This window comes from Chanodichthys erythropterus, chromosome 19 (assembly GCF_024489055.1).
Source record: "Chanodichthys erythropterus isolate Z2021 chromosome 19, ASM2448905v1, whole genome shotgun sequence".
Taxonomy (NCBI): domain Eukaryota; kingdom Metazoa; phylum Chordata; class Actinopteri; order Cypriniformes; family Xenocyprididae; genus Chanodichthys; species Chanodichthys erythropterus.
In genome coordinates this window covers 23,463,352-23,477,065 of record NC_090239.1, presented here as the reverse complement: position 1 = coordinate 23,477,065, position 13,714 = coordinate 23,463,352, and the positions used below count along the sequence as shown (strand labels likewise).

The 13,714-nt window shown below is 35.3% G+C and overlaps 1 protein-coding gene across 2 annotated transcripts in view; it reads right to left on the bottom strand.

Moving 5' to 3' along the window:
• Positions 1-13,714, bottom strand: part of fam20a (FAM20A golgi associated secretory pathway pseudokinase) — a 23,609-nt gene extending 9,895 nt beyond the window's left edge. Inside the window, exons 1-9 of one of the 2 annotated variants that reach the window (XM_067368558.1) lie at positions 12,960-13,714; positions 8,294-8,487; positions 8,143-8,193; positions 5,451-5,529; positions 5,287-5,379; positions 2,110-2,225; positions 1,576-1,756; positions 1,114-1,223; positions 840-921 (exon numbers count right to left, since the gene is read on the bottom strand). In XM_067368558.1, the coding sequence (XP_067224659.1) occupies positions 840-921; positions 1,114-1,223; positions 1,576-1,756; positions 2,110-2,225; positions 5,287-5,379; positions 5,451-5,529; positions 8,143-8,193; positions 8,294-8,487; positions 12,960-13,306 (1,253 nt within the window). In that variant the 5' untranslated portion in view covers positions 13,307-13,714. The remainder of the gene's footprint in view (positions 1-839; positions 922-1,113; positions 1,224-1,575; positions 1,757-2,109; positions 2,226-5,286; positions 5,380-5,450; positions 5,530-8,142; positions 8,194-8,293; positions 8,488-12,959) is intronic. The other variant, XM_067368559.1, reaches the window with a different exon arrangement.

Here is a 13,714-nt window from a genome sequence, read left to right as displayed (position 1 = left end):
AATAAAACCACCTCGAGATTAAAGTCATTATAATGCGAGATTAAACTCGTTAAATTTCGAGAAAAAAGTCTAAGTAAAATGTCGAGAATAAACACGCATTCGATCAGCTTCACGATTAGAAATTCGATAATTTCATACTGATCCTAGAGGACATGACAGAGTTGATCACTTAGTCAAGCTATATTTTAAGCTTTCTTTCAATAACAAAGAAGTATTAACTAATTATGACCCAATAATAAGAAGCATACAAACTTTAAAGCGAATTTGCAAGCGGCTGATTCAGAAAACAGTACAATTTGAGCGATGTACTCACAAGACAACGGGACATTTTGAAATTTATTTTTGAAATTTCATGATTTTATTCTCGACGCCGTATATAATATATAATAATTCTCAAAATGTAATGAGTTTATTCTTGACTCTGTATTTCGACTTTTATCTAGAGTTTAATCTCGCATTATAATGACTTTAATCTTGAGATGCTTTTATTATTTTATTATTACTTGGCCCTAATCACTCTTCTGTAGGGGGCTGTATTAAGACGGGAAGCAAAATGTGGGAGAGAGTGAGGGGGACGGGATCGGGAAAGGTCCGGAGCTTGGACTCGAACTCGGGTCAACCTGAAGCACAAGGGCATTATATGTCGGTGCTGCCCACGAGGCTATCGGGACCAACATTTTTTGAGTTGAGCACTACATTTTTTTTTTTTTTATGTAAAAAATGGTCAAACGGTCAAATGTTTACCTAGAAAACAATATAAAAAGCATTGCAGTTGAATGCAAAAATGCATCGTTGTCTGTGAACGGCACCAGAAACATACAGTACAGAAGAGCACAAACCCTCTGGCGTTGTCCAAGTGAAGAAGAAAACCATCATCTCCAAACTTGGTGAAGATCTCATAGTGGTGCCTGTCCATGTTCCCTACAACATGAAGGAAAATCATTTCCCCTTTAAGGTCAGTATGCAACTCTGGCTTCAAAGATTTCCTTTTTGTCAGTGTGATGCTTACTTTGGAGCAAAATCAGCAATCCAGTCATCAACACTCTACTTTCATGGTCATTAAATTTGTTTCATGTTTTGACAGTTGTCAAGTTTTGGAAAGTGTTTACATGCCTGTGAGAAAGTCAAAAACAGCCATGTCAATCATGTTGAGCAGTCTGTTCCCAGAGTTGTAGGGATAAAGTTTTTTGACCGTGTCACAGTATAAGGGATTGACCTCCCACCTGAAAAAGAAAGAAAGAAAGAGAAAGAAAGAAAGAGAAGATGTTAATTGCTTCAAGCTGTTGGACTCATCTGAACATTTCTGAACTTTAGACCCTTCTGAGAGCATGACAAACATTTTTGTTTCTCAGCCATCAGGATCAAGAGCTGGATTTCTCGAATCCAAATAAGGATGTTCTGCGTTACATAAAACAACAAATGTTGATCCAACCGTTTTATTTTCTTTATAAATAAAGTATAAAACCCTTTTTTGCTTCCTTAAACACATTCCTCATCTCACTGTGTGTGTGATTCATCAGTTCAAGTTATTCCAAAGAGAAAAGAAGTGTCATGTGTGTGAACGTCTGAGCGTACTCCTCTCTCCCGGTGAAACTGTAGGAGCGTATCCAGGGGTTTGGGATGGAGATGCGTGGGGCGATGCTCAGGCCGGGCAGATACGCAGACATGGAGCCCTCCAGCAGATCAGGGTGACCGCACACTGCGTACTCCGACTTGCACACGTATAAACACTTGGCGAAGAAACACGTGTTGTTGGCTGGTCAAGGAAAAAGAAACGCATTCAATTTGATAGAAAACAGTCTCTTCTGCTCACCAAAGCTGCATTTATTTGATCAAAAATACAGTAGAAAATGTGAAATATTTTTGCAATTTAAAATATCTGTTTTCTATGTGAATATATAGTAAAGTGTAATTTATTTCTGTGATCAAAGCTGTATTTTCAGCATCATTACTCCAGTCTTCAGTGTCACATGATCCTTCAGAAATCATTCTAATATGATGATTTGTTGCTCGAGAAACATTTCAGATAAGATTTCTTGATCAATTGAATGCATCCTTTCTTTTTTGTATATAATATACAAATGCTTTAGTTTGACTAGTAATGCCAACCTGGAGAGATGAAGAAAACGCTGCGCAGTTCCTCATTGTGGGTTATGTACAAGATTTCTCCCGTCACATTGACGAATCGCCCTGCCACCGGTGGAACCCTCCGGAAGTCCAGCACTCTGCACACAATCCCGTCACACATTCATGGCTTTTCATCTCAGTCAGCGTTCATATCAACCTGATCCTTGACAAACAAAGTCTCTTTAAATCTCATTCTGAGTGAGATCAATTAAAGTAATATCTTAATTTGGAGCCAATCGTAAAGGGATCAAATATGTACTCTAAAAAATGCTGGGTTAAAAACAACCCAAGTTGTGTTAAAAATGGACAAACCCAGCGACTGGGTTGGTTTAACCCAGCAGTTGGGTTAAATGTTTGCTCAACCTGCTGGGTAGTTTTGTTTCCTCTAGTAATTATGTCTGATTTTTAATTTCCAACATATTTTGGGTTCATTTTAAGCAAACAATATAGTTAGTGATTATATATTATTATATACAATATAATTAGTCATTTTTAAAAAATAGTTTGGTTAAATAAAACTACCCAGCAGGTTGGTCAAACATTTAAACCAAACACTGGGTTTGTCCATTTTCAATCCAACATTTTAAGAGTGTATGATCGAAACGCCACTAGCTTTCCTTCATTATGTTTTTGACTAGTCATTTTTCTTCATCTGAAGAGGTTTACTCAGAGATTACTCCGTGTTTAATTGAGCTCAGACGAGGAATAACCTGCAGGAAAACACCCTTTTCTCAAGTGTCTTTGCTTACAGTTCACCACTAATGACAGGGTGGAACTCTCTGGGAATTTTTCCTTGCCACCGTCGACTAGGGGGGGTTTTGTTCTTGCTGCTTTGGAAACGATATGCATTGTGAAAAGCACAATATGGATAAATTGAATTAAACCCTGAAACAGTGAGAAAATGGACTCAACAGCATCTTTTACAGTAGCTAACAATACAATAACAGCATTAAGGTGAAGTGTGTAACCGAACGATAATGAGTTTGTTTTCAAACAGGCTTCCAGAACACTCCCCCAGCTGCCATTGGATGGTCAAACAGATAGCCCCGCCCCAAACTCACGCCACAGAGTGCAACAGTGCCCGCCCACTTTTTCAGCAGCCTAGGTTCCCTAGAATAGGGATTTTTTTTTTTTTTTTTAAATACTTTGTTAAAGAATTATGTGAGTCAAAACATTACAAACTTTGATTTAAAGCAAAAAGTATTTGAACTGTGAGCTTAACAGCTTTAAAGCGGTCATGAACTGCATTGTTTTATAATGTTTCCTGGAGTGCACTTATAATGTTAGTTTGCTTTTTACATCAAAAATAGTCATAATTTAGAAATAAAGGCATTTTTGCTACCCTGATTTTATCCTCTGATTTGAACACTCTGTTTTAAGGGGCGTGTCTGCTGTGAGACTTCAGTGTAAACGCCCACTGCTGTGATTGGCTGACATCTTTGCATATGAAATAGCTTTTAGAATGTTTTTACTTTTACAGCTCTCAAGGTTAATCAATCACAAAAAGTGTTGCATTACATTTTAAATCTATGGCATTATATTCAGATTGTGGCATGAAAGGTTGCAGAGATGAACACTGTAGCCAATCACAGACATTAAAGCAGTGATCTCATCATTGCAACTCGATTTCTGCACATTAACGAATGCTTTCATCATAACTAACAGTACAAAATCAATATAACTAAGAGATTTGGTGAATAAAACGGGAGTTTTGGTGTGAGTCCAGAACACTGTTTGATTGACAGCTCCAGCGATTGTAAAGGGAGCGTCCTTTGATCACTTTCTATATATAATTTAATCACAGTTTAAATAACAGATTATTTTCATCCTACTAAGAGAATTAACATGAAGTTGAGCGTTTAGTCGCTGGTTTGATTTACTGACACACAGACAAAGATCATCTGACTGTACATGAATCATTAATATCAGATCAGGCATTAGAATGAACACAGTTAATGACATGTTGTTGCATTACTGTCGAGCTGAAATGCGATTGATTTAACAAAGAATCCAGAGTGAAATGAACCGAATACAAATAAATAAAGCTCAACTGAGACATTCACATTGTTGAAAATAAATAAGCATATTCCTGCATTAGGATCCTTTGAAAGGTAAAGTTATTTTAGTCCTGCATCGCTCTTCTCTCCTCCTCATCTCACTGACACACCAGTGGGCGGGGCTAATGTTACAATAATGAAGTAGGTGTTTATTTCTTCAGCAGAGGCGGAGTTTCACCATCTATAGACACATTCCAGGATCTGTCGTTCTCTGGGTCTGGTGTCAATAAAAGCATTTATTGGACTAACAAGAAAGATTTCAGTTCTGAAACTTACAGGATATTCTTACAGTACGATGACCTCATATATCAAAAGCTCAAGGAAAAGTTGATTTCTCAATTCATGACCCCTTTAATGAGCGAAAGAACTAGAACCCCATTAAGTATTGCGAATGACAATCAAATTAAAATGACAGAAACAACATATTTTAAGTTTATTGCAAGAGCATAGGGGGACTCAATTACAAATCGAGCTCTTTTGGCACAATATGCTTGTTTTGATTCTCTGATTGGTGAAGATTTCTCTGCAGAATCTTGGGTAATGGTTGTTCACCAGAAATTCAGCTGTTAAATATGATTATTTTTAAAAAAAAAGTTGAAATAATGCAGACTGACGGCTTCAACAAAATCATTTACCATCGATTAACAACGTTGTAGCTCACAGTAAGTCCGTCTTTAATAGTTTACTTTAATACATTTTTCACTAATGAGGAAATGAATGGAGTTTTGCTATTTAAACAGAAAAAAAAAAAAAATGAAAATGCACAAATTTCCAATTTACAAATATATTTGTTTACATTTATCTATTGAAAGGCCAAAAATGCTTTTCTGGTAAATCATATGTGAGGTTTACTGTGTTTAGTGAATGTCTGTTGCAGTCTGCTCCAGGGTTTCATCATCATATAATCGCCCACCATATTCTCACCAAATATGCTGAGGTGAGACTAATCGAGCTGAAACTCATTGTCTCAACAGGCCTAAACAATGATGTATAGTATCCCACTGAGGAGGTGCCTGAGGGATTTCATCTGTGTTTACTCGTATCAGATCCTTCACAGTACAACTCATTCCTGACTCTAATAATCAGTGTTGGACCGCCTCACCTGTCGAGGTGGAAAGCTGCAATCTCAGCGTTGTGTCTCTGAAAGTCGACAAAATAGAAGAAGTTCTCGGGCGTCTCTTCGTGTCGCTCCTGTCTGAAATCAAGAAGGACCATTTCTACCACCTTTAAAGCAAGTAATCTGAAATCTGAATAACAAAGCGTTACCTCATTGGTTTAAACATAGCTTTGCCAAAGTCTTGGAGCTTCAGGGCCAGTTTCAGGTGAAGACCGCTTGGTTTAACCACTGATTGGACAGTCAGGAAGAAAGAAAACACAAATTTACACCTTTATTTAAAAGGTGAATCATTGTAGTAATGATAATGCTAGTATAAGTTCATGTTTTAATGTGCTGTGTTGGTACCTAAGATGAAAAAAGTTCATGAAATTGTTGCAGCACCTGACTGTGAGAGAAAATGACTCTATTTTTGGACTGTGAGATCTTGTTTTTTTGTTCCCCAGAGTCGAACTTTCAACTGTAATAGTTTAATTATAGAGGGATCTTTACATAAGCAGGGCTTGTGGTGTTCACTACTCGCTCCAGTGTTCCTTTTGCTTTGTCTGAGGTTGTGGGAAGCCGTGGCAGGCTGCCGGCAACCCTAAACCGCACCGTTCCAACTTCTTTTAGCTGCTTTCCAGCTCAATCATATCAATAGTTTACAAACTCAACCATGCTCCAAAACAACACGCACGTAATGAGCGAAACAGAAAAACAAGCCAAAAAGTTCAAGCCAAACAGTTGTATTGTATTGGACTTTCATTTGGGCCAAAAAGTGCCAAAAGAGGAAAACGTCAAGAGAACAGCATTTGGTTGATGTGTTTGGGATCAGGGGCAGTGCGGGGTTTAGTGTGGTTTTAAAGTCACCATGAAATCAGAATTGACAAATTCGTAATCTTTAATCAGAATAACTAAATAACATCTCTTCTGTCACTCAACCTGTCACTCACATGAGACCAACCAATAGCAAACCACAACCATCCAATCAATTCCCCATGGACAAAATTAAGCCCCGCCCTACATTTGTTCTCCTCTACCTTAACTCACCCCCATGTCATCCGAGATGTTCATGTCTTTCTTTCTTCAGTGGAAAAGAAATTAAGGAAAACATTTCAGGATTTTTCTCCATATAGTGGACTTCACTGGGGTTCAACGGGTTGAAGGTCCAAATGTCAGTTTCAGTGCAGCTTCATAGAGCTCTACATGATCCCAGACGAGGAATAAGAGTCTTATCTAGAGAAACCATCGGACATTTACTAAAAAAAATAAAAATTAAATAGTTTTTAACCACAAATGCTCGTCTTGCACTGCTCTGTGATGCTCCACGCATGACGTCATCATGTTGGAAAGGTCTCGTGTGATGTAGGAGGAACTACCATACATTTTCTCCTCCAACTTCAAAATCGTCAGACATTGTTGTTTTACCTTTTTTTTTGTAAAGTAAGTTTGATTTAGTCTTTGCACTTTCACTTTGTAAACACTGGATCGGTACTTCCTCCTACATCACGTGTGATCTTTCCAACATGATTACGTCATGCGTGGAGCATCACAGAGCAGTGCAAGACGAGCATTTGTGGTTAAAAACTATTTAATTTTTATTTTTTTTAGTAAATGTCCGATGGTTTCTCTAGATAAGACTCTTATTCCTCGTCTGGGATCATGTAGAGCTCTTTGAAACTGCACTGAAACTGACATTTGAACCTTCAACCTGTTGAACCCCAGTGAAGTCCACTATATGGAGAAAAATCCTGGAATGTTTTCCTCAAAAACCTTCATTTCTTTTCAACTGAAGAAAGAAAGACATGAACATCTTGGATGACATGGGGGTGAGTAAATGATCAAGAAATTTTTATTCTGAAGTGAACTAATCCTTTAATTAAATAAATGTTAGAGGCCTTCTACTCTACACCACCAACTTACACATAATTTTTTTATATATTTTTTTTTAAATTTTTTACATATAATTTATATATATATATATATATATATATATATATATATATATATATATATATATATATATATATATATATTGGTTTTACTCATTAGCGTCAAGGCTACAGAATTTAACTGACAATGATTAACTGTAAGCTACATTAATATATTGGGTGAAAATTATATTTTAAACAAATACATTGTTATTTTAGAATACAGAAAAAAATATATTTTCACAATATAACAGTGACAGGTTATATTTTATTTAACAAGACTTTACATTTATATAGTTTTCCATTATATTTAATGCTTTTAAAGTTACACTATTGTTATTGTTACACTAAAGTTGGTAAAATGTTTTAATGTGTTTTTTTTTATGTCTCTTCTGCTCAACAAAGCTGCATTTATTTGATCAAAAATACAGTAAAATTCTGAAATATTATTACAATTTAAAATATCTGTTTTCTATGTGAATATATAGTATAGTGTAATTTATTCCTGTGATCAAAGCTGAATTTTCAGCATCATTACTCCAGTCTTCAGTGTCACATGATCCTTCAGAAATCATTCTAATATGATGATTTGTTGCATCATATTTTTGTGGAAACTGCAATACATTTTTTTTCATGATTCTTTGATGAATAGAAAGTTCAAAAGAACTGCATTTATTTGAAATAAAAATCTTTTGTAACATTATAAATGTCACTTTTGATCAATTCAATGCATCCTTGATGAATAAAAGAATTGGATTTGTTTAAAAAAAAAAATCTTACTGAACCGTAGTGTTTTTCAAAACTAAAAGGTATCACCTTATAATTTACATCTTATTTATTTATTTATATATTATTTAGTAAAAAAAAGTGTCTTCTAAATTTCAGCTAAAAATGTTTTAATCTGGTAAAATAGTGTTAAAAAAAATACATTTACCTTGGGAGCAGTCGCACGCGCCCTTCAGAGCTTTCTCATCCTGAGTGAAATCTGTCAGACAGAATGAAATGCTGCACATCAGCTTCTCAGGAAGCACTACATTAGCATATTCAGACTCATATGCTGCGAGCTCTACTGGAGAAAACATCACCTGCACTGATGACGGTGGCCGTCTGCATGTCCCGCAGGAGTCTGTCGACGCTGCTGTCATCTCTTGAATACAGCGCATATCGATTGATCCCGAGATGGAATTGCAGCCAACTGGCCTCCGGGTCAAAGGTCACGGGATGATCAGGAATGGTGATGTTTGAAGCTGCTGCCGTCTCGATGTAGAACTTTTTCAGTCTGTAGAAGAGAATGAGAGAGAATGACAACTTCCACTAAGCTCTATAATATTCAGATTCTGAAATCAGTCAACTTTCCTGCACGAAAACCTGAAATGAGTAGAAATGACACATGTGGTGAGTGTCTCTTTAAGTCATCAACGGGTATTGTTAGCTCTTAAAATAATGATTCCCTTAGCGTACACAAGTCTGCACATGTAGGACCTTTAAGATGTAGAAACAGCACAATCCTTTTCCACAACCTCAACAATCTGCCAACAGCTTTTTTGGCTCCCACTTTTTATTATTTCTTAAGAACTGAACTGAACTATATACACACACACACACACACACACACACACACACACACACACACACACACACACACACACACACACACACACACACACACACACACAGTAGTGGCCAAAAATAATGTCTGAAGGGGACATTTTCAATATCATCAATAATGTAACCCATAGAGACCCCGCTTAGAAACTGGACAAAATCCATTCTCAAAATCAGAAACAACACACAACACACATAGACAGAAATGAAGTGGCACACTTTCAAAAAGATTCAAATTTAGATATGAATCCAACTGAAAAAAAAAAACAACTTGTGAAAAGACATCTTTCAGTCATTCAAATAGCACATAGCAAATAGTGGAGCTCTGCAGCCATCTACTGGTAAAAGTGATCTTTTTTTTTCTTTCATTTTTCAAAAGATGGGCAAAAATCTTACACTAAACCATGTCAAATTATCCATGTTATCCACATGAATGAAAGTTAGAAATCTGGGCCTTTTATAAAGTGAATTTTACATAAAAAGCTGTTCATGCATAAAAACCTATTTCAAAAAATATTTTAAAATGTATTTATATAAATTTAAAAGATATCACGAATCCTCCAAAAACTGCACAAATGTTGAGAAAAAACATTAATAAACATAGTAAAATTACACTGACCACGAACGTAACTTTTTTTTTAACACTAACATAAAAACAATATATCACTTAATTTTTTTTTTTTTATTTGTAGATCTTAAAAGTGTTAACCACTGTACAAAGTCTATTTTTTTTTTTAAATTTGAGCAAACATCATTTGCGGGTCAAAAAGACCCCGAAGACCACACAAGGGACTTTGCGCGTACTTCACGCTTCTCTTCAACTGAGGTGATACAGCAGTCTGTCACGCCACATTAAACAGCACCAAAATGGTTTGTTTTTTTAATTTTGTAATAAAATGGACATGATGTAATATCTGAGACTTTATTTCATATCAAACATATCAAAGCACAAAGCTTATTACGATTTATTGGATGGAAGGCGCACTACAATGTTCTGTTCATTCATCAACTGAAAACAACCTTTCGATTCTTGGGATTGAAGAATCGATATCGGTTCGTAAAAATGAGTAATCAATATTTTTTTTTACCCAACCCTAGTCTGTAATATAGTAATAATTCTTTCCCCGCAATTGTTGGAATTTTCCGTTATTTATGACACAGCGCTTCCCTATGGATCTCGTTTCCGCAACTGAATAAAAAAGATAATTGTGACTTTTTATCTCACGATTCAGACTGTTTTTCTCAGAATTGCAAGATATATAAAGTCACAATTGTGAGGAATCGCAATTCTGAGAAATAAAGTCAGTCTTTTTTCCTCAGAATTCAACTTCGCAACTGCAAATTTATCAAACAATTCTGACATCATTTATTTGCGAGATGTAAACTCGCAAATCAGAGACAAAAAAATATCAATTATCTTTTAATTTTTTTAGTTTCCATACTTTCCCGTCATTGACAAATGCTGAACCACATAAGAAAGCATACTACTCTTGCTACTTCTACCATATCTTTCAATGGCAGAAATAGTATGCGGTTCAGAATTTTGGCAATCCATGTTTTAGGGTAGAGGGCGCTATTACGCATCTTCTGAAAGAGTACTGAATCTCCTGATCAAAACACAGGCAAAGAAAAAGCAGAAACAAACTTATGGGGGCGTAGATGGATGCAATCTGTGTTTTGATCATCGCTCTGAATATAGCCTTTGAGAAAAATGTAATTTTCTCAGCTTTTAGTTCAAAATGTTGCTTTTTTATGAAACATTCTACATTTCAAGTGATAAAAAATGAATGCATAAAGCTAGAAAACATTTTTTTTTGTTTTGTTTAAAAACAGAGGCTCTGTGTTTTCTTTTGATATATTCATACAACAAAATGTGCCATAAAAAATTTGTGAAAATTATCAAAATTGCTGTCTCGCAAGTTTAAAACAAACAAACAAAAAATGCTGGCGGGGAAAGAGTTAACATTTAACCTTTGTTATCCACTTTTCATTCAATGTATAGCCAACAGTACATTTGATCAAATTCCTGAATCATGGAGGCGAGTCCCTGGCGGATACAACATGATCACGTTACAGATTATTGATCCTATTCAGAGCAAATATTTGCCGCTGGTCCTCATAAGATTGTCACCATGACCTCTACAAGCATCAGCTTGAGTCAACATCATGAAGAAAAGAGAAATTAGTTGAAAGGCAAATATAAACTAAAGAAATGTTTGCTGTGGCAGGGATCCAGCCGGAGTGCTCACAGCCGGACATATTATGCCTCATCAATGTGTTTAAGCTTATAAATATAGCAAAAGAAAACTTTTAAGGTGTTTTTTCCTCACAAGAGTTCAGCAATCAGAGATGTATGTTGACCACAACTTCTAAAACAACTAAATCTTGACGAGTGTGGCCTGATTTAAGTGGGTGTTTTCTGGCAAACCTCTGATTATGTGGGAGACGCTTGTGTTGCGCAGTGGCCTGATGCCCTTTAAACTCTGTGCCGACCGAACGGCATCACGGCCAGTGCAATTAAAAGAGTGATTTGTCTACACCACTGCCCTTAAAATCCAGCTTATGACCTAAACAACAAGCCCTTATTAAACTCAACTGAAAATACCATTTCCATGGGGCAGCAAGAGGGAGTAAGAGCTCTTATTTTGAGCTCTTTCGATTCTACGGAAAGGCCCTACGAAGGGACTATAGTGGCCATGTTCAAGATATACAAATACTGAATGAAAAACATCAGAATTTTCCATTGCTATATTTTATATGTTATAGGTTTGCTTTTTAAAAACACCAGGGCATAATATAATACTACTATATTATTTGGAAATAAATAAATATTATAATTTAGCTTTTTTTTTAAATTAAACACAAAGGCATAAGAATAATATTATATTAATATAGCAATCATTTATGTTTATTTGAATAAATATTATAATTTAGCTTTTTGAAATTGAAGTCATAATACTATTATATTAATTAATATTACAATAATTAAGTCATTTAAATACATATTATAATTTTGCCTTATTTTTTAATTAAACACAAAGGCATAATAATACTATTATATTAATTAATATGGCAATAATTAATGTTTATTTAAATAAATATTATATTTTTTCTTTTTTAAATTAAAGTAATATTAATACTATTTTATTTATTAATATAAAAATAATTAATAGTCACTTAAATAAATATTATAATTTTGCTTTATTTTTATTTTTGTAATTAAATGCAAAGGCATAATAATACTATTAAATTAACTTATATAATAATTATTATTTACATATTGAAATAAATAAATACTATAATTTTGCTTTATTATTATTTTTTAATTAAACACAAAGACATAATACTATTATATTAATTAATAGCAATATAGCAATTAATGTTTATTATTGCAAAAATATTATAATTTAGCTTTTCTAAATTAAAGTAACATTAATACTATTATATTATTTAATATAACAATAATTAATAGTCATTTAAATAAATATAATTTTGCTTTTTTATTTTTGTAATTAAACACAAAGGCATAATAATACTATGTAATAATACTATTGCATTAATTAATTAATATATATATATATATATATATATATATATATATATATATATATATATATATATATATATATATATATATATAAATAAGTATTATAATTTTGCTTTATTTTTTATTTTTAGTACATGAAGTTAAACTAAATGAAAATGAGAAATGTTTCCAAAGCAACTAGCTAAAATAAGTCTACTATTTAATATATTTTATTTCAAGTTTTAACTACAATTGACACTATCAGTGTTTTTCTATGTTAGTTTAATCTTGTTGTTTACTTTTTTTCTCTCTCTCAAATCATTAGAATTCCAATATTTCAGGCACGGCTTGAACTTTGCTCTCAGGACAGCAATGTTTTCATCAATGTCAGTCAGGTTAAAGTTGTTTTATATGTTGTGATTTTAAGCGTTTGGCATTTTTTGTACTGTTTAAGAATATTTCATTCAATAAAGCTCAATAAATTCATCAATAAACAACAGGTTGCCACTGTTCCAACACTTTTTTGTAGCCAAAACTTTAAAGAATGTGTCTACACAGAAGCTGACTTCCTGCTAATAAACACGCCACATTATTTAACATGAAGCACAACTGCTGAGTACCTCTCCCAGCGGCTCACTTTCCTCTTGTAGTAGTTCATGAGCTCCTCTCGCTGCAGCAGCAGCTCGTCCGGCCCCAATTCTGGAAGGCGGATGTTGTAGAGCGGGTGTCCGAAGAGCCGCTCCAGCTTGGAGCTTCGCTTGGTGGAAGCTGTTGTGAAATTCTGGCTCATCGTCCATGTTACGGTTGTAGCACCTCCGGTGTCCAGACTGCCATTGGTGACCCTGCACTCACAGCTTTCACCGGGCAGATGATACCAGCTTTTGAGTCTGGGAAGCAGGACAAAATGGATGTCAGCCGCCAAGAGGGTGACCAAAGTGACGGCCACCAGCAGTCGGTCCCTCCTCATGTCCCTTCCAGACCCAGTCGGACTCCAGCTGGGTTGAGATGTTCTCCTGGCTGGCTAAGTTGGGGCAAATAATCTCCACGTCTTCATGGACAGATCTGACACCTTCTGGCCGTTATGTTCCGCGCTTATTCCATTCAAGAGAGCGGCATGTTGCTCCGCGCAGTCGCTCGCACATCTGACCCAGACAGCACAGGGAAGTCAAGTTGCTTCTCTCTCTCTCTCTCTGGAGCGTGGAAGCAGTGCGCTTTCCTTGCCTTTGGGCAACATTCCAGCTGCACCTTCCCACTTCCCATGTAGACTCAGCCTCCGATCAAAAAACACACATGCAGATGCGCACACACTGGAGAGAGGGAGAGGCAGGGAACGAGTCGGAAAGCAGGTTTGAGTGCCAGCGCACATAAAGCCAGT